This window comes from Monomorium pharaonis, chromosome 4 (assembly GCF_013373865.1).
Source record: "Monomorium pharaonis isolate MP-MQ-018 chromosome 4, ASM1337386v2, whole genome shotgun sequence".
Taxonomy (NCBI): Eukaryota; Metazoa; Arthropoda; class Insecta; order Hymenoptera; family Formicidae; genus Monomorium; species Monomorium pharaonis.
In genome coordinates this window covers 6,645,981-6,668,153 of record NC_050470.1, presented here as the reverse complement: position 1 = coordinate 6,668,153, position 22,173 = coordinate 6,645,981, and the positions used below count along the sequence as shown (strand labels likewise).

Sequence of the window (22,173 nt, the reverse complement as noted above, 5' to 3'; positions counted from 1 at the left end):
GGGCTCTCCCCTCCCCACCCGTCTGGCCGCTTCCCCCACCACTCGCGAGTGCCTCCCCCCCCCCCTCCTCCTCTTGCTCCTTCTCCTCCTCCGCCGCCGCGGTTCATTCGAGTCTTGCCTCTCGTTCTCGCTTGCCTTTCTCTCTGCCCCCTCCCTTCTCTCTCTCTTTCCTCCTCGTTCCTTGTCTCTCTCCTATTGCTGCTTCATTCTCCACCTTTATCGTTCTTCACGCTCTTCAGTCCTCGCTCGTTATCCGCGTGTCATCGCGTCTCCTTTCCTCGCACTTGCGTTTCTTCTCCGTGTCGAAACGAAATTTAACCCTCTCTCTCTCTCTCTCTCTTTTTCTTTTCGCGCGTGCGCTCGTTCCTTGTCTCCGCTCTCCGTATCCCATACTCGCGGCGCGGCGACGCGATGCCGCCCCCTCTTTCTCCTTTCCACGCGCTCCTCCAACGATATGCGTTTCTACTGTACCTTGAAGTGCACAACCGTCTCACTCTCCCGCTTGCTCCTCGCGCCGCGCGTAGCGTTCTCTCCTCGTTGCGCCGATGGTTCCGTCCGACCTATCCCAATTACAACGAACGTCCTTGAGGTGACTAACACCTCGTCGCTCGCTGCTCGTGAGAACAGTGACGTATGCAGACCACGACGCTCCGCGGAAACGCATGCACTTTTACGTTGTGGACGCGCGGCTTCGTTACCAACCGTTATTATGTAAAAATTTACGCGGCGAGAGAGAGAGAGAGAACAGATAAACACGCGACAGTTTTCACACAACTCTCATTTTATACGTTATGTATCCGTACTTTTACCTTTCGTATCATTAGGACCGTGGTTTTCGGCTTCTGTCGTACCGGGTAATCTTTCTCCCTCTTGTCACTCTCTCGTATGTAAATATCTTCGTATGTTAATATATTCTGTCCACAAATTTTAATGACTTTTCAATCAAATGAAACCAATACGCGAATAATGTCGACGTTCGGAGGTGCGGAGTAAGGGAGAGTCGTGTCTCTTTGTCTACATTTTCTGTGACAGATACCGCCAGCGTTGTTCTTCCTTTTCCACTTTTTTTTGAAACCGAAGCGAAAAAAAAGAAGCGCGTGATGTAAACCGACTCTCGATTAATTCCTTCTCCCAATCGGCCCCCGCCGAGCGCTTCGCAGTTCACGTTCCTGTACATGCGAATGCCGCCGTGGGGGCGACAAAGGGAGAGCGAACGGGAGAGGCGATAGTCGCGGCGTCGTCATCGCGAGGAAGGGGAAACACGCGGGCTCGTTGCCGAGGCGAAGAACCACGCGACGCGACACGGCGGTTGACGGCGGTGGAGTCGGATGGACTCGCGGAGTCAGAGTCAAGAGAAGCCGGAGGAGGGACAACGACGATGACGACGACGACGACGACGACGGGAGAGGAGGGGAGGGACAGCCGAAGGCAGAAAAGAGCTCTGTATAGCTTTCTTGAAATCCGCCGGAGAAAACGCGCAGCGCGGCGCGACGGCGGGGGAGGACGAGGTGGTGAAACGAACAGCGCGGTCGGGAGGGCGGTTTGATTCTCCCCGAGCGTTCTTTATACACGTATACGTAGGCACCCGCGCGCGCGCGCGTGATGTGAGAACGAACTGCGGGTTATTCACTGTTCCGCGGAAACAAATGCATGCGCGCGCGATAGTTGCGCTTTCAAGCCGCGATGATCCGCCTGCGTGCAAAGAGAACAATCGTGACGTAAGAACGGACGATCGCATGGCAGAGGCAGAGGCGACGCGCGCGTTTCTTGGCGCACTGGTCGTCGTGTAATTTGGACGGTTCCGGTTGTTGCTTGCCAGAAAAGAGAGAGAGAAAGAGAGAGTGTGGGTGTGTGTGTGTGATCGAGGAATGCGGCGGGATACACGCGTAGCAAAAATCCGTAAATTTATGAATCTACTGATTTGTAGACTGGACTAGGTTGCACGTGGATTTAATTTAGGAAAGAGATATTAATGGAAAAATTTGTAACGGGAATACGTATACGATTCCGAAAGTATGATTAAGTGAGCGAATAATAGCTACCCCATGTTCAAGGATATACATTTGTACAGATTCTTACCCTCTTCTTATTCATCAATATGCTTCCGGGCATAAATTCGGAATCCACGCTAGAAAGGAAAAATGTCAATATTGATTTACTTAGGCTTTAATCTCGTAATAAAGATTAAAGAAAAATTAAAGGTATTAATTTCTCTTTTCATTGTAATGCCCAATGTCTTCTGACATGACCCGATGTTTATTAATATGTATTTCGGTTCTAAAACGCGCGCTGCAGCGCCGTGGGTTACGACGAGCATCTCAAACATTTTCTTTAACGTATATTATATATACGACACTACATACGTTGTTTGTTCATGATAGATGTGATTAATATTATCTTGTTGACATAAATCTATTAGAGATTTGTATTTCTAACGGTACAATAAAATAGCATTTTCCATTATTTTGTAATATTATAGTAAATAGATGATATATTTCCATTGATCTTGAGACATAAATTTCATTCGGACAGTATGTATATAAATATATATTGTTCATTCCGTCATTATTAAGTTTCTTAACTTATCTAACGTTGATTCTTCACTGTCCAGTTCTTTTTTTTAACTTGCCGTACATATGTATCGTGTAGATTAAAGTTATGCTAAATTTTAAAAAAGTGTGAATGGGAGAATGCATATTCACAATATAATCCATTCAAGTTAAACTCGTAAATATTAGACCAACTGCTCAATAACTGAAAATGTTTTCTTTTTAAATCTGTATAGTATACATATTGATCGCATTTTTCTTTTTTTATTTCTAAGTTTTATATATTGAATTTCTCTGAAATACAATTTCATTCTTTTTGAATGTGTGTGTGTGTGTGCGCGCGTGCAAGGTGTTGACTCGGTTATTTCTGTTCTGCTTCGCGCTGGGATGCGTAAAACGCGTACGGTCTTTAGGGGTAAATCAGGCCTGAATACGGAACAGAATGCAGAACGCGTTCGCCGGCCGAACGCCGATGCATCGTGCAACTGCATTTGTTTTAACGAGCGTTCCAATCGTTGCGTGAGTTATGTCGACCGCGCGGTGGTTAAGCAAAGCAAGTAATTTGCGTGTAAACACAATGCGTTTCGCCGTATATACACCGCCACTCGCCCAAATGCTGTGGCGGTCACGCGCCACATTGTCAGACGATCGAAACGATGACTCCGTAACTGCATTATCTCGCGCGCGTTGTCCGACAACGCGTAAGAGAAAAAGCGAATTAATGGTCGAAATTGCGATCGAGTAATTTAAGCAAATTATAACATTTTGATTTACAGACAAATACATTTTTTTCTAATTTTTGGTACAACGCATTCGTAGATTTATGAAAACTCGTAACTAAATTTTAACGACACAATATTGTAGAAATGTATAGAAAATAGCTGTCTAATCGATCATCTAATTTTTCTGCAAAAACCATCATTTAATATGTTATATATTTCTTGCTATGTAAAAATGCGTAATTCGTTTGAAGAACATATCTAAAATCCCGCACGCATTTCTTTTCTCCGTTTTCGTCAATCGAAAATTAAATTAACACCCTTCGTTCGACTATGTCGCTGTAGCTGCTCTGCCTGGTGGAAATTAAATCGTAACGAAAGTGCGAATCACCGCTTTCGACAGAGCGTCCCGGATATGCTCTCGGTTTTACACGACGCACCGTATCGGATTCGACGCAACGCGCATGCGATGGAATGTCCCACGTTTCGTGCGCGTTTATTTTGCTCGCACGTTGAATAGGCTCGCAACTCGTTTACGCGCGGATGCGACGATTGCCTCGGAGAGGCGCAGCCTCGGTTGCCGCTGCGCCGTGTCGTCCAGCGTGACGCATCGCCGTGGCCGTTCGCGCGTGACTCGATCGTACGCACGCACGTGTGTACGTAATTGCACCTACGTATAGGACGTGCAGGCGGAAAAACATCTCGCTCGCGCACGTGAAAAGCGCGGGACTCGTATAACGGAACGACGCGACGACGCCCATCGCCTTTCGTTTCTCATGAGAACGAGACAAAGCGAGATAAGATTGGTCGCTTTGTGCACCTCGCGATTAATTGCACGCTATTTGAGAATAACGAGATACACACGGGAACCGACGGCTTCGAGTTTCTCGCCTCCTCGATTGCATACGTGCGATTTGGATGAGGCCGCGCTATATCGCCCGAGGATGATCGGGAGGACGCGTGCGTCCCATAAAAAAATATTAATCCCGAAGGGTCTTGTAAATAAACGTCGGCAAAGGATTGTCCTTTTTTGTTACACAAATTTTCCGGATCACTGACCTCTATCGTTACAATTATTCGATCCAAATTCTCTAGTATAATACTTCTACAATTTTATCAATTTCAAGAACTTCAATTTCAGTAAAATAAACTTGTAAGAAATAATGAAAAAAAATGTACACACATACACACATTAAAAAAAAAAAATGAAAATTTGCTTCAACATGATAAATCAAGAAGGGGCTCTAACGATCATGTATTTTTCTTCAAATTGCGTTGAATTCTGAGAATTAAAACTCACGTTAAAATAAAATCGACATTTTGCATGCTAATATGATTTTAATTTATGCGAATCTAGTATTTGAGGAAGATATCAAAGACATCAGTCTGTAACCGCGATGCCGTTCGCCATGACATTGAAACACATAAATTACTCTTACACAAAAGAGAGGAAATACATCGCGTATGACAAAATGTACACGCACATGTTTCTCTCATATTTCCACTTGTGTTTTTATTTTGTTAATCTTCTGGTATAATATATACTAACAAAACATTTAATTACAAAACATGGGCATATCTGTTTTGTGTGTGTATGTATGTATATGTATGTGTATATGTATTTTGTAATGAAAGCGGCTATGTGTTCTTTTTCTATGCGGTACGCGTACCTTTTTCTGGTTAATGTAGATATTACGATTAAACTTCATAAGTTCTCTACGATAAGTAGATGGATTGATAACGACAATTTACACGCAAAAAACGTGTGGCAAATGCCCCCTGTTCCTCCCATCGTTGTCCCCTTTCCCCCTTTCCGCCCATTGGTTTTCTCAATTTTGTTCGTTTAATTAATCGCATTCATTTAATCACCAGTTTTGCTCGGTCGGGCTTCATTTACCGAAATTCTCTTTCTTTCTACAACCTATGTCTGTCATAAATATGTAAACGCAAGAAGGGATAAAAACGCTACTGTAATATGCGATATAATAATATTACCGTACGTTCGATATTAGTTATAAATAGTTTTTTTTTAATAATTATTTGTCCAAACACTGAATATTTTACAACAGCCATCGAATCTCAACTATTTGTAACTCTATTTAAACAGTTTGCAACTTTTACAGTTCATCATTCTTTCTTTTTTTTCACTCAATTTCACTTTTAATATTATTATGCGTATAGCGCGTGTCTGATCCAATATCATATCAATAATAGGGATATATCATAAATTTTGTAATTTCCTAAAAAATATTCTCTAAAAAATATGTCGACCTAAAGATTATTATGACTGATAATCACAGACAATTTTTTCAATTTTTCTTTTTCCCTTTCATACCGTCGAAGTTTATCAGTAATTGTTATTTATCTTCCTTCTCACTTTTCTTTTAAACAAGTATAATATTTCAAAATTCTACACTCTGTTTAAACATTAGAATAGTAGTTTTATACACGTCTTAAGAAGCGTTTTATATTTCAATTTTTCTCCCCTTTCTCTTCTAATTTCTTAAATCGTAAGAATATTTTAATTTTCTCAGCTTATCCTTTATCCTTTTATCTCGAAAAAAGATATCTAAATAGCGCGATGAAAAAGACGAAATTTCCGGTTGAGATCGCACGTAGCGTGACGATGTACCGAAACCGTGTCGTGTCGCGATAGTACGATAATATGTATCGCATGCTCATCGTTTCCGCGAAATAATTTAATCACTCGCAATTTTAAACGCTACGTCCGCTTGAATCGTCGTTCAGAGCGAGTCCGCTTGTCGAGAGATAAAACACGCGTAAAAGTCGGAGAGAAACAATCTACTTATTACATCTATACATTAGTATCATTTTTCCTTTAATTGTTAGACTACACGTTTATTCATCGTACCGTACTTTGGATGTTCGTCGTTCTTTTTACACGCAGCGTTATTTTTGAAAGGTGCTGATGGGTATAGTAAACAAACGGTGCTTAATGTGCCCAAATATACGAGTGACTTGAGTAGTGATGTATTATGTTTTCTCTTTCTCCTTTTTTATGTGTGTATAGATTATAATTAATAGCGATAATAATAATAATAATAATAATAATGAAAGCTATATGCGTAATACTAAGGAGGGTCATACGCCCTTTTCACGCAGTTTAAAGAGTCGAAAAAGACACAGAGTATGTTCCAGAAAGCACCCGATAGATATTTGTCTATATTCATCAGGCAAAGATTATCAGGAGACAAGTAAAAATCTCTCTCTCTCTCTTCTCACACTTTTCATGTCCCGCTACAAATACACGCTCAAACAGTTCCATACTTTTTTGCCGAAGTACTCGTATGGGTACTTTACAGAAGTCGTCAATGATACAAATAATGCGAAAAAAAAAAAAGAAAACAATGTATTGAGAATTTAAAATCTATTCGTGAGTGTAGAAATGAAATCAAATGATGGTAAATAGCCTATAGCTTATAATCATAATATATAGCAATGTAAAAATCGGATTACATGGTATGCATGCCTATAGAGTATACATTTTGTAAAATTTAAATTATATAATTCTGACATCCGTAGCGTAATGATCAGGAGGCTGTAATTGAATTAAAGATACATGCTTGCCTACTTGTTTGCTAGAAAAAAAGAAAGGATCTGATCCTTGTATCCGCGTCAATCAATGCGACTACCATATATGTGCACCGGTCCTAAATCGTTCACTTTACGTTAATATTTTTTCGTCAACCCTAATACCATCTCATTCATAATCAATAAATATCAATAAAATATCTAACATTGTTATATTTTCAAGTAAGTTACCATCCTTACTAGTCGTATTATTTTCCATGTACAGATTAAAATTAATTATCATTATATTAACAATATTCATCCTCGAATATAATAATTATTAATTATCCATAATTATAATATTTAAAAAAAAAAAAGATTCACAAAATATCTAAAAAATGGCAATTTCACGTGACCAGAACAAGTTTCCCTCGTTTTTATAACTTTTTACAACTCAGCGTACGCGCTTTGTACCAAACCAGGCCGATTAAAATCGCAGCACGTCTTGACATTATTCGCGTGCTCAAATAATGCGCTCCTGCCACCATTTCACCTCTTTATATTACCTCTTTAAATAATTCACGATCAATATTCTTCGTATAACGCATTTCTTATTATTATCAAACACTTCCGCACTGCAACTTTACTATCTCTTACTCTAGGCCATTTTTTCATGAAAAGTGCACTTAACGGTGTCCATGGAGCACCAAAATTTAAGGGACTACCACCTCGGCAGAAATTGATTAATCGCGCTAAAATACGTTGTCGTAGTTGTATGGGCGGGCGTTGTGCCGCGCCGTTGCGGTTGTGTTAGTTCCAAATATAAAATATCATTTGCGTAAATATATATCTAAATCTATCACCGGGTGAAAGCGTAGGTACATGTAAAAGTAAGGCAAAACTGGACTTCACAGAAGGGTATTGGTACGGAATACATGATATATATGTATATATGTATATATATCCGTTAAAATGTAAAATATATATTCCTATAAAAGCATCTCTAATATATCTTTCCCATTATGGGAAAATATCACAAACGTTTGCCGGGGACGTACCCGGAGACGTTTATCTCAAACAATGCATAAATCTTCACCGGGTTAAACGAACAAACTGATTTTTCGCGATAGAAATTTTTAAATAGATATTATTTTAAAAACTGTTAGTGTTTTTAAATAGTTGTCAAACAAAATGTTATATCTCATATGTCATTCAGATAATAAAATTCGGACAATAAACTCGATGTAAATATGATCTTGGCAAGATGGAAGCACAAATATAGATGCGACATCTAAAAAAAATGTACAAAAAGGGGAAAAAGGCAAATTATATCAAATTCGTATTATTCATTTTCACAAATATAAATAAATAGCTTGATTTTGAAAATCAATTATCTCGTCAATGATGCCGTAATAATACGTAATAATACGTAAAATTGTATCAATGTCTGCCAAAGTAGGTATACCTTCGAACAATATCCTGCTACAGGAGACTGTTCTCGCTTGCCATTCTCTATCTCTCTCTCCTTAATGCCTACATTCCTAACTTAAGTTAAAACTGGTTTGCTGTACTTACATCAAAGACGATATATCTAGTCTAACAATTACATATTTTACAAAAACATTTGAAATCTGGCCCTACAGCAGACATGAAATGTCACAAAGTTAGTCGTACACTGTACACTAAATTTAAAATTTACATAAATCGTTTAAATATACAGTTATCGCGCATTTTATGTTCACGCACTTGATAAGATTATTTGTACACCATGCTTATGTTACTTTTATCTTGTGACATTCAAAAGAAACATAAGTGGTTTTCTAAAAACTGCGATTATCGTCAAAACTCGCGGTTTTCTCATAGTATTCTCAATGTACTCGGTATCATTTTTTATTTTTGTCATTACAATACGCTCGTCTAAGGGGAAGAGTGTTTTCAAATCCGATCAAAGCATTAAGAGATCTGTATTTATAATGAAATTATGCGAACTAAAGAGCACTCGCATTTAGTGTAAAGTGTAAGATAACTTGTACACTTAAGCCTCAATAGTAGATAATAGATAGAGTCTAAAAGTCGTGCGAGAAAGCACAGGCGTGAATAAAGTAACACTTTCAAAAGTCTGAAGCGCGTTAGTAAAACGCACGACTTTGTCGGATACGAAAGCAGGACATACTCGAATGGTTTATTGCTATAGGTATACGTGTACATATACCCACTCCCCCCGCCCCCCTCCCCGTTAAATCAACTACAGGAACGTAGCTGTCTAAAGTAACTGTCGTCGTAATCGCCGTGTTTCGCGTATTACGTCTGGCCTTCTAATATTTAAAATGTATAATCTATGTTGTTTTATAGTAATAAAAAGCTGCAATCTCTGAAAATAGTTTGATGAGTAAAATGAATAACATTCAATAAAACGAATTCTATTCGAAAGCGCGCGCAATTATAGCACATAATTTACTTCTTTGTCATCGGTCGGTTGCTTAGGATAAGCTGTATATACGCAGTCTCAGTTGAGGTATTTGCGACATTTGCGAGAACCGCAAGTACATGGGATCTTGATATCTTCGAATGGGAATTTGTAGTCATACGTTAACTCCTCCCCTTGAATGATGCGACGAAGAGCAAAAATCAGTATGTGTTTCTTACCTAAAATGTCCACCACTCGCGAGTAGCAGTTTGGCTGTAAAATATTTTCAATTACACATTTATAACAGAAATTCAAATGTACGTTGGATTATGTGTTACGTAATCGAATTGTACATAATGCAAATACAAAAACGTTAATACAAATAATAATATTATTAAATAATAAGAGTTTTTGTCAATTTGTATCTGTACATAAATTCTTAATAAAAATGATCAAGGGAAAAAATCTGTCATACCTCGCACGAATGATTGATAAATCTAGCTGCATTCCCTTTCATAGTAGCATCAACAACCAGATGATCGTCAATTTTAAACATATAACAGCCTATGTTCTTGCTGTCATAGTATTTTTCTCTTTTGTCAGTCAAGGAAGATCGAATGACCTAATGATAATTAATAATTTCAAGTAATAATAATACCGATTACAGTCTTTCTCATACATTTTTCAACATGTATAAATAGTTGATTGCCACTTACTTCACCAGCGTATTCAATGACCATCTCACCAGGCTCAATATCTCTCAAACAAAACAGTCCTCTACCATGAATATGGGAATAATATACACCAACAGATGCTTTTGATGTTTCCTTAAGTATTCTAAAGCGCATTGCCATAGGCAAATTGGTACTCGCGGCTCGCCTGAAACACAGTATTCGTCATAATTCTCCGTTGAAAACATTAAAACTCTTATTAATAATCAAATATCAGAAGTTAATTTAAAAAATTAATGAATTAATTTATGAGAAACAATTGTAAAATAGCGCGCGTCTTTGTCTTTACACATGTAATGAGTCCTACCTAGATTCCGTTTCCGACATTGCAATTATGTTGGGATGTGGCCTGTGCTGCGACGCCAACCAGCTAAACATATCGTGCACTTTCCTGCCCTTGAAGGGCATTGCTCGTGCTGCTCCATTGATGCACGCCGCCGGCAACTCGTTCTCTATTTCATCAGGTTTCGGCGGCGTCAGAGTATGGAATTTGGGCTTATACGTGCTGCATCTATTGACGCCTGGCAATTGCTCGATCAGGTAAATGGCCGCATTATTTTCCAAGCCAAGACCTTCGGACAAGGGGTTATGAGGCAGAGGAGGCAGATTGTGGGCCTTGCGTGCTTTCTGCACCGCCTCGTACACAGTCTCCCAGACCTCGGACATGGACGAGGCGGTGTGGGTGAAGCCATCCTGTGATTTTATTTCGTACATCAGGATCGGTCCCTTTGAGCAGCTCTTCTGCATTTGCGGCGGATTTTGCTGTGGACTGTTCCGCAACGGTTTGATCGATTTCGTTACTATTCTGGGTTTCTTGACAGCTACAGGTGGTGCCTTTGCTTTGAATACGTTCATCTTCGCATCCACGGGTTTCATTTTGTCCTCGAGCGTGTTTGCCTTAAGCGTGAACGTTTTGATCGGCAACAGTTGTAACGACGCGATCTGAGGCACTTGCTTCGATGGTAATATCTCTACGGATGTCACTTGCGGAGTCTTTTTGCTTTGGGTGACCGCCTTCATGTTGCGCGTGATCTTGTAGGAGCCATCTTGTAATTGCTTCTGCAGCACAATCTTCAACGACGTATTTTGTAACTTTTCCTTGTCGAGCTCCAGTTTGAGATTCTCCTTTACCTTTTCTATAGTCTCTGTATTCAGCTTGATGTTATCACTGATATTGTTGAGCGTGGTTTCAGGTTTTATCTGCTCAATTTGTTCGGTGATTTCCTTTTTCGATTCCACAATTTCCGGTTCAGCCGGCTTGATTATTGGTTTCATTGGCTCTTCAATCACCAAGTCATCTTTCTTTACCAGATCCTGCTTGAGCGTCACTGCCTGCATCGGCAATACCCTGTTCATCGGTCGGCTAGTCGGCATATTGTTCATTGTAGGCATGGTGATTTTGTTTTGCACGGAGTTGGAATTGGAGACGACAACCGGGTTGTTATTATTGACGCTCGTACTTACAATAGAGTTTGAATTCAATGGGGTACCGTTGTAGCTCTTTTGCATGCTATTTACATCATGACTTAACTTACAACTATTTACAACTAGATTCCTTTGCGCGACATAATGATTCGATAGAGGCGGTATTTTTGATGATGATATGCTGGATTTGATCATACTAGTGTTTTCCGATACGTGTTTCGAGTCAAAGTACGGCCGCACACTGTTACTTATGGGTTGTTCCGCACCGAATAATGGTTCGGTGATTTTCCAAGTGGCTCCGTGATTTGTCTGGACTGAATGCGCAACGGGACTGGGTCTCACTGCAACGCGAGGTATTGTCGACATCACATGAGAAGGTGGAGGTGGTGGTGGTAGCGGTAGCGGTGCTGGTGCCTGCAGTGCCGATATTGGTGCTGGTGCCAGTGCCGGCGGCGACGGAAATGGTATCGACGGTGATAGTTTCGTCGGCGTCATCACACTCGCCGACGGCGCGTTCGACGAACATATGTCTGCCACCTGAATCGACACCATTGGATGTTCCATAGCATTTTGACCACATGGTACTGGTGACACGGCGTTACACGCGACGCCACCGTAAACCTGTTGTTCCTGGGACATGGTAGAAATGTTGATCTGTGGCGATGTCGCGATTGGTTCCATTAGCGTTGGTGCTGATATTGATGCTGGTGCCGGTATTGATGCTGGTGCTGGTATCGATACGGGTGTCGGTATCGGTGCGGGTGTTGGTATCGATGCCGGTGCTGGCGGCGGTATCGACGCCGATGCCATTGTTGGTGCCGGTGGTGGCGGTGCTGGAGCAGTTGCTGGTACTGGTGGCAGCGGCGGTGCCGATTGATTCACCACCACATAAGGCACTCCAGGCACGTTGGGCATGCCACTCACGCCCTGCACACTCGCTAGATTAGGCACGCCTGCTATGTTAGGCACCCCAGACATGTTCGGTATACTCGATACATTTTGCATCGTTGTTACAGTAGGTACGCCTGGCACAGCTTGTACATCCACGATGGGCTCCATCAGCTTAGACGCTTGAAACACTTGTGTTGTCGTTTGGTAGCTACTGGCCAACACTTGAGGTACGGTGCCTGCCATGAACTGGCTAGATGACATCACGGTATTGCTGACAATCGTCTCCAGACCGTAGTACATCGGTTGATTTGACACGAACATACCACCGGTTGGATCGGTGAACATTTCTAGAGTGGGCGTGGAGCTCAACAGCAGTTGCTCTGACGATATGACGCCACATTGAATCGCACTAGGTTGTTGCTGTATGATAGTACCCAATACTGTAGGCTGTGTTTGCGCGATCTGCACGCTCGGCAATATCGATATACCACCGTTCTGCAGCGTCAGCAGATTGTCGGGTGACGGTGTCTGTATGTAAGTCCCCGGTACCAAAGGATTTGCGGTGATCAGCTGCGGTTTAAAGCCCGTTTCGTGCTGTCCACCTATCGTCGTGATGTATTGTAAATTTTGACCGGATTGCTGCTGTAGTGCTTCCACGTAAGCAGACATGATGCCTGGCGACGCCACTTGTTGAAGGATCACTGTAGGCGGTCTCTGGGTGGTCTGATGTAGTTGGATTACTGGTGGACCGGCATTCGTCATCGCCGTCGGTTGGAATCTGGCATTGTGCGTGGCATTGTGCGGCGTTTGCATCACATTTTTCAGAACCTGCTGCTGCGACTTGATGTTCTTAGTCTTAGGCTTGGTCACTCGTAAATTTTTCGTTGACTTGGAGGAAACTCGGGTGATCTGTGCATTCGTCTGCGCAGGCTCATGCGCGTTCTGTACGACCATGGTTGAGAAATTGGGCGACATCTCCGGGCTTGGGACGGTCTGCGAACTCGTGCTATCTGGCGAGTTCATTGGCGTGTTCACTACGCTGTGTCCGGTAACGTTAGAGTCATTGGAGACGGACGGCGAGTCTGTGATCTCCGTTATCTGCACCGTGCTTTCCTGAGGAGGTAATACTGTTGGATTCGGCAAGGTGGTAGTCCTGCGGGTGTACTGAGTCTGTACGATCACATCGTTGGACGTTAATACTGTCTGGTGTACGGTCTCAACAGTGGCATGTGTCGCATGGATCTGCGGCGTAATGATTGCCTGAGCAATTGGTTCGATTTGGATACTGGATGGGTGAGGCGATGCCACGGACGCCTCGATAGGTGAAGTCGCCTGGATATCCGTATAATCAGTCGTCAGTGTGTGACCCTCGGACGGCGAAAGTGTAATAAACTGCGGAGATCCTGAACGCATATTTGGCGAAAACCCTGATTCTGGCGATGTGAGCTTGTTGTCCATGGTTTCTGAATCGCTATCGCTAGTTATCATGGTATCGCAGTTAGCCAGATGACGATTGTAACTTTCCTCGGTGCGGTATGTGCTGCGACACCTCTTGCAGGTGACATCAATGTGTTCAAAAGACGACGATTCGTACGAGGTATGAATCAGTCTCTCATGCGTCATTAAGTGCTGTGACGAGACGCACTCGTCGTCGCTCGATACATCGCCTGCGCCATCCACCTGCGGGATCTGCAGATTCATCTTGAGATTCTTCTCTTTGAACAAAACTCCCGTCTTGTGCACAGAGCTGCATCTGGCGATTGGTGTGGCCATGGAATTACCACTGCCATTCTTCATCTTCTGCGACTTATCACAGTTACTTGATACATGCGACCTGATAAAATCAAAGATGCGTTTCGAATGTAAAAGATTCGAAGACCGCGCGTACGGGCAAAGTTCTTTCTCCGCGCTCGACTCACTTGTGTCAGACGAGTGCTCGTCATTAATACCGTCCAATTGCGGAATTGATAATGATTTGGATGTTTGAAGATTCGAGTTTTTCTCCTCGGTGTTGTATTCTGGTGAACTGCATTCGCTGGCGCTATTAGCGTCAGCCGATCCATCGACTTGCACTATTCGCGGTTGCTGCTGTCTCGGATGCCAAAGCAGTCTCTTGTGCTCTTTCGCGTCATCCCTGGCTGGTAACGCGCGGCGATTCAGTCCAGCAGAATCCTCAATGCAATACTTGAATTCACGCACAGAGTCGGATAGTATATTAGACGTGTTTCCTCTTCCTACAGTGACCATAATACTCTCCGGGAGCCTCAATTCATGAAACATCGACGTACGTTCGTTTTGCGCATCAAGAACAATCAGGCCGGCCTCGCTGGACTTGGTGCTAGATGGATTTCGAGGCAATTTTCGCCTCTTTAAGTTAGAACCATAGGTATTATCTAGTTTGCAGCTCCAGGTAAGGCTACAGGAGCGTTGATGATGCCTCTGACCACCGACGATCAGGGGATTATTTGACATCACTTCAGATTTGGACCTTTTCAGTTCCCTGCCGCCACGTTTCTGGCTCTTTGAGTTAAACAAGTCATCCATAAGATCCTGCACCGCGGTCTTTGTATCCAACCGTACCCAAAGGTCATTATGTGTTCCCAGTTCTAGCAAAGATGAATCCATTTTAGAGATTTTATTTTCCGTCGGCTTTATCGTCTCTTCGACTTCCGATGATAACATGTCATCTTTAAACAAATCCGTACTGAAAGAACTGTCGTTCTTTAAATCCATGGTTAAAAAATCCTCGTACGACATCTTTGGAAAAATGTCCTGCATGGAGATTCCATCTAACAGATCGTGTGGCAAATCCTCAAATATGGCTTCCTTTAGTTCCGGTGGTAAAAGATCAGTGTTGTTCTGCTCCACTAAATTCTCATCGACCTCTTTGTTGCACACGATATCGATGAGCGTATCTAGAGTCTGTTTTATGGCCAAATAGTCGACTCTCTGCGCATCTATCGACGCTTCTTCCTTTTCCTGCTCTTTGCTGTGATCAATAGTAATATTATTCTCCATGTCGGATGAGACATCCGGCATATATACCTGCACATAAGTCCTAATATAATATCTCACGATCTTGTAAGGATTCACTGTGGACCAATAAAGCCTGGAGCATTTGTAATCGCATGGTATTATCTTCTCAGCCGTATCAGAGAATTCCGGAATGATGGTACCCAGACAGTCGACCATCAAAGAGCCTATCATTAGCTTGACCTTGTTGGGTTCGGCAAACTTTTTCTTCTTACGATCCAACTCTACGTATACCGATCGCTTCAAACTAAATTCATTCTCGTTTTGTAGAGACTTACAAGTGTGGCTGTTGGAATGCGAGTCGCAAAATACCGTTTTGTCATCATTAAAAGCAAGCCTAACGTTCCTTGCACATGGAAAGTGAAAGGTACTGCTACAGTTTTTCGCGCAACATCCAACGCTTGCGCCCTTCTTACCGCATTCGGAGCAGCGGATCAAACGACCCCTCGAAATGGCACTGTGAACATTCTGCAATGAGCCGTCGATTTCCTCAAATACCTCATTTGACCATAGCGCGCAATTCGCGTGTACCCATTCGTTCTGTCCACAATAAAGCAGTCTGCCCTCTTTCGTCTCATGTCCGTCGCCCAAACCCTTGCACAAGCAACATGACCTGCTATCTTCGACGTGAATATTATACAGATTCGCTGTTTTCGCTGCAATTGCTTTCGGCGCTTTCATCACCTCCTCTTTCCAAGCTTCCAAAATAGAATCGTCAAACTTTATCGACAAAGCGGGGTCTTTGTCAACATCTTTAGTAGGCGATAACGTATCGTCGTTGTCGTCACTGCTCTTGAAATTTTTCGGAGTAAACCATGGAAAGACCTCTTGTAGAATATCGTGATACTTTTCTATAAGATCTTTCGAACCGACGCGATTGATTACGTGTTCCATGTCACAATGAAATTGCGACAGCGATTTGTACTCGTTACCGTTCACCCTACGTTTCACAGACATTAAAGTAGGCGAGGGCCTCGCGATGATTTGTTGTTCGGAACAGTGGCATTCCGTGATTTCGTTCGAAGAAATTAACGAGTCCTGGTTTGTCCAGTCTTTTCTCTCGTTGTCTTGAGAGTCCTTCGGAATACAGTTTTTCACCCTAACCGAACATTCTCTTAGATGAAATTTTTGTCGTAATCGTCGCAAACCTTTTTTACCAGGACCATCCACTGAATGTTCCTCTAAATCGGGCTTATTTATACCATCCTTGACATTGCTACCCGAACTCGAATCAGTATCCACGAATTTATCACCATTGCACTCTTCTAATTCCTCATTATCTTTTGTATTCGTTTCGCTCTTGTCTTCAGGAAACTCGAGTTTTCTTACGCTCGCAGGTGGCCTGCACAGGCATTCCTTCCTGGGGCTCCATTTCAGAGCGGTACAAACTTTGCGGTTTTTACTCAGAGCTTTTATTACGCTGATAAAACCCGCCTTCAGCTCTGCTTCTATGGCATTCCTCCAGATGGAGGATGTCGAATTGGAAGAGCACTGACTGCACGTGAATTCAATTGAATCGGGCAGGTAACTAAGTATCTGATAACGCTCATCAGAAAGGCCTTCACAACGGGCATGTACCCAGCAGGAACACTCGTTACATTCCATCATCTAAAACACATGCAAACATAATATGTAAGTTACAAAGCCAAAATAAATTTTGGAATTGTAAATTTTACTCTACGTGAAATCACGTGTATACTCACCTTCGTGTCAAAATCGTTTTCGTTGTAACATCTTTGACACAAAGGACAATAATTTCCTTGTTGCCTTAACTTAAAGCACATAGAGCAGAGAGGTAAATTACCAACGTGAACATTGACGCCCTCGCTACCACAGCTTTTACATTTAATACAACTCTGACAAACGTAAGGTCGATCGGGACTGTACAATCTGGAACTAATACCGGACTTTGACAAACACGAATGATGAAACGACTGACGACAACGAATGCAGGATAATTTCGGGCCGGATCTGAGATGGCAGGACTGACATATCGTACACCGAGGACAACACCAGTTTGGCTGTGCACAAGCATTCCATTCACTGGGTTCCAAACAGAAGGCATGGTATGGCTCGCAACAGCATTGACAGTGGATCAGCTGTAAAGAATGATCGTTATATTGATAACTTTCAAAGAGACATATATATATATATATATATATATATATATATATATATATATATATATATAACGTGTTACTATTACATGTACATTTATCATCCATTTATCATCGATATTTTACAATTACTTAATTTACAATTATTTCATCGTTACTTACCGGCTCTTTACCAGCGCTTCCGCAAAGATAGCAAATAGCAGGTATGTGAAATAGCTCAGAACCAATAAGAGCAAACCCCTTCGCTCCGACTTCAGAAGGATCGTATTGCTCCCAGAAATCTATGGAAACTGTATGTATGGGATCCATAGTTGCCTTAGATACCTGTAATAAGTAAATTATTATAAACATTATAACACAAATATAAATCCTTTCAGCCAAAATTTGAACCAAAATTTTCTCCTTTACAGGCAGACACTCTACTGAGCTATAACTTTTTTTTTATATTTATGTGTTTTACCTAAATATTTATTTACGTCATTTACATTATTTACATCATTTTAATATCACTGAGTTCAAGTTTGTAATATATTTAAGTTTTATATTATTAATAGAATAATAAATAAAACATCGACTCACCGGTATACAAAAAAGCAATTTATAAATGTTATCCAGCTAACAGAATAAATATTGATATAACGTATACTGAAATCACTTTCTTCGATTATGTCAGAAAGATAACTTACCACTGGAAAATGCGACGTTGACACATTCTGTTGCGGTTTTCCTCTTCTCGAATGAGATTGTTGTACCGTATTAACGTTAAGATTTAAATTATCTTCATTATGCTTCTGTATTTCCTTCTCTTTCGTAACATCGTCCCTCTTCTCCACTCTCTCGGTTTCTTTCACCGTCTTTGGAATGTTTTTGCTGGCTTCGTTGTCTTCTTTCGCATCTGCAGTGGGAAACGTTGCAATGGGTTGCCCAAGTGCGACACTGGCACTTCGACAAACGTGCTTAACCCTCGGGCCTTTCAACTCGAGTCTTTGTCGAAGAGGTTGCGAATGTTGGTTACTGGTCGGAGAGACTAACACTGGACTTTTAATTTTCTTTCTTACTTTAATTCTATTATTTTTCCTCCGTTTTTTGTTAGGTGATATACTCATCGAGGAATCGACTGCAACAAAACCAAATTGTCGTAAGTAAAAAATAAATAGCAATGCAATCTAAAATAAAAAAAAATATTTATAAAATAAGCTGTCTTACATTTGTCAATTTTTGTATAGAGAAAGCCTGCTGTACCCTGACAACTCGTCTTCTGACCCATTTCAAAATTTTTCCAACTCATGGCAGACTTGAACAAATTTCTTTCTGAGCTGTCTTCCGCAGGCCAGCTTAGTTTAGACGAACCCAACTTTTGCCCTTGGCCATCTTCGTCTTGACCGAGTGGCAAAGTAATGCTTAAGGGGTCTCTCATCAATGGTGGTAACAACGCGTTTAAACCTGTCCTCAAGGCGGGTGGAATGTTATAGCATTTCAAACACATTTTCAACCAACACGCCGGGCATCTGGCTTTATAAACGCATCTCATGAGATTCCATTGTTGACTCCTCACAACGGGCGGAACTAAACACAGGCCGTCGCCTTTATGACACTGAAGGATAGGAAGAACATTGTTTGACGATTTAGCGCAAGCTTGATGTTTGATCATTTTGCTTATAAATTTTCGGCAAGATTCGCAACTGTGAATGCCAAACTTGCGCGCCTGTTTCACGAATCGATAAAATCGCACTGCGCCGCAAACACCGCATTTTATAGTTCCTGTTAATCCTAAAACGACAAATAATCACAATTAAAGAATAAGATAATTTTATACATTAAAAGTATATAAGTGTAATAAACAATTACAAAATTGCTATAAAACGCAAAATATATACCTAAATTAGTGCTTCCTCCCATAGCGTTACTGGTGCTCGTCGTTGAAAATGGTCCTTCTGTTCCAGCTAAGCCCTTGTTATCCAATTTTAATCTTGCTTTTCTTAATATAACTTTTCCACCATTGAGTTTCATTCCGCTAAATTCAGATTGCTCGTTTTCTGAGTGATTACTGTGCTCGCTTTCGCTTTCAGATAAATTGTTTTCTGTCTCAAAATTGTTCAATGTACTAACGACAGTCTTATTGCCACTTTCAGGTGCTTGAACCTCAGTTTCTGCACAGCCACTTTCCGTAAATCCTGCACCACTCTCAAAGCTCGCCTGATTACTTGAATCGCTTGCTACTTCATTTTGAGTTCCTGATCTCGTCTGAACTCTGGAAGACTCGAAGTGTGGAACATTGGAATCGGGAAGAACTTTTGTAGGAATAGAAATCTGTTTCTGATTTCTGGGAATAATTGATTTCACAGTTTGTGCCGTCTTGCTCGAGTTTTGCGAGCATTCTTGATTATAATTAGAGCTGTCAAATGTGCTGTTTGATACTTTAGTTTTACACGATATAGTATGAGATTTCTTTACTTCTCTAAGAGTGGGTTTTGATATTTGTGCGTTTTGTATAGAATTTGCTGATTTCTCCGTATTTTTTACCGGCCGACTTATAATTTCGACATTGCCGTCTACACTCTGAATCACTCTTTTTGGCTTGTTCCTCGCATCTTTATCTTTAAATTTTGTACATAACTTATTAACTGCATCCTCCTTCAATTTTGATTCCGAGTTGCTAAGCTTATCTGAATTTAATTTAGTCCTTTTGACATGTACACCAATTTCGTTTTCGCTATGCTCCGTATTAGAAACTTCTTCCAATTCCTCGATAAATCTTTTATTTGGCTTTATAACTCTCGACGAATGCACGCTACGAACAGGTAAAACAAATTTTCTCACTGTGCTAGGCTTCTCTCCGGATTGCACCACCAAATTACGTGTATTACTTCCATTAGATTTCGCCCTTTGAAGTAATCTTTTTGCAGTACTGTTACGTAACTGTCTGGTTCTCTGATGCTGATCCAAGATGTTGTTCACTGATTTTAGCACCGGGTTCTTCAAATAATTCGGAAATTTAATGTTTTTACAATTCTTACGATTTTTAGCTCTGTGAATCTTTGGAATATGTTTAGTGTTCGAGTTTGTAGTAACTGATTCTGTGATATTTTTGACTGGTTTTGAATTTGTGTCGGAGATAAACTTCTCTGTGCTGTTTTCGATGTCTGTAGGGGAATTTTTAACAACAGTAACATCCTTCTTCGTCGTGCTGGACTGTGGTGCAAGATTTTCGACTGTGACACACTGCAATTTATCGCTGGTCTTCTCTGCATCGTGTTGCTGTTGGGTTTTTATGTAAGATGCAGAAAGATTAGCCTCTTTAGTGCTAAATCCGTGGAATGGTGGATGTTCCTAAGGAAAAATTATTTACATGAATATTAGGGATGGCAAACCATTCAACAATTATACATATAATCTATTATACCTAAGTAAACAAACTTGTACATAGTACATAGTAAACAAACTAATCTTCAAGTCATGAAAGTAAGCAAGTGACTAACAAATTAAATTTACTTTTTCAACACGACAAATAATCTGCTACAAGCTCTCATTCGCAAACAACTGACAGTACACTCTTGCTGGCTGCTGGAAAAAGTTACGGAGCAAGAATCACAGAGAAAGCAGGTATGTACGTCCCTGTGACATATCACTCTGTACCAAGAGCAGCCAAAAAAAGAGAAAACATACGTAAATCGTGCCACTGACTCGACCGACATACGGAAGGGGAGGATAACGCTAAAGCGAGAAACGAGTCGCGTCGAATGGCAGGCAAAGGCAACACCTGCCGTTCGACCATCGCCTGTCTGCCGCCGCGGTCGCCGATAGGTTAACCCGCGCGCGCTACGCCGCGCCAAAGCTCATCGCGGGTCGCGTATCGCGAGTCCACCGAGAGTGCGTATATGTCACAATGCCGTTTGCCGGATGGTTTTGCTGCTCGCGGCGAGACGCGCGGTGCGTCGCGCGATGCGACGCTCGTCCCGCGCGACCTCGGCGACCAGAGCAGCAGCGGCCAACGGCAACGGCGACAGCGACGAGGCTGCGACGACAATGACGGTAGATGGTAGACGGTGGACGGCGACGGCGACCGCGACGGCAACGTCGACGACGACGGCGACGGCGATGGCGACGGCGCGACAGCTTTTTTCTTTCCCCCTCACCTTCTCGTTGTCGCCGAATGTTTTGTTGAACAGGGAAAGTCCGTAGTAGATGTTCTCGGCGACAGTTACCGGATCGTTCTGCGCTGCCTCAGGCTGGCCCAGCACCTTGATCCGTTTCCTGGTGGCCGTCTTCGGCGGCTTCCCGGGAAACTTGGACCTTCCCATGTTCACCTGTTTTCAACGACGGACCTCGACCTCGCAGCGAAATTCCGCTTCCATTTTACTCGCGATTTGTGCCCACGGACGGCCGAGAGGCGCACCGACTCTCTCGCGTACACTCGCGTATACACCGACGTACGCTCTCCGCACTGATATACGCGCGCGCGCGCGTGCGCGTGCATACATACACGCGCGAATACACAGCGGACTAGCGGAGTAAGCGCGCACGGCACGGACACCGGGGCCGCTCGGCCTGGCTGTTCGGCTGACGTCGGCTGCGCTCGGGCGCGCTCGCAAAATACGCGCGCTCGTACTTGTCAAACAGAGAGCCTGGGCTACCAAGGCGGGCTACGCCATTGAAACACGCTCGCGCGCGCGCGCACCGCGCGTCATGGCCTTCACCGATCTTCTCGCCTCACGGCTCATTCATCGCGCGCGACTTCGGCCGCGGCGTTCAAAATTCACTCCTTCAAAT

General features: G+C 42.3%; 1 protein-coding gene across 1 annotated transcript; it reads right to left on the bottom strand.

Annotated features, from left to right (window-relative positions):
• Nucleotides 1-4,945: 4,945 nt before the first annotated feature.
• LOC105833600 (histone-lysine N-methyltransferase trithorax) lies at nucleotides 4,946-21,952 on the bottom strand. Its single transcript, XM_012675442.3, has 10 exons — nucleotides 21,540-21,952; nucleotides 19,281-20,733; nucleotides 18,610-19,173; nucleotides 18,090-18,520; nucleotides 17,566-17,727; nucleotides 16,990-17,385; nucleotides 10,245-16,894; nucleotides 9,923-10,085; nucleotides 9,682-9,828; nucleotides 4,946-9,479 (listed from the first exon to the last, which is right to left on the bottom strand). The coding sequence occupies exons 1-10, from the start codon at nucleotides 21,702-21,704 to the stop codon at nucleotides 9,306-9,308; spliced, it is 10,305 nt and encodes a 3,434-aa protein (XP_012530896.1). The 5' UTR covers nucleotides 21,705-21,952; the 3' UTR covers nucleotides 4,946-9,305.
• Between the last annotated feature and the right edge of the window lie 221 nt (nucleotides 21,953-22,173).

Bases quoted from the DNA above. Each gene is read 5' to 3' on its own strand.
- LOC105833600 (XM_012675442.3), bottom strand. From the start codon at position 21,704: ATGGGAAGGTCCAAGTTTCCCGGGAAGCCGCCGAAGACGGCCACCAGG. The intron at 20,734-21,539 runs GTGAGGGGGAAA...ATTTTTCCTTAG, and splicing joins CATTCGGCGACAACGAGAAG to GAACATCCACCATTCCACGG. The intron at 18,521-18,609 runs GTAAGACAGCTT...GTTTTGTTGCAG, and splicing joins CTATACAAAAATTGACAAAT to TCGATTCCTCGATGAGTATA.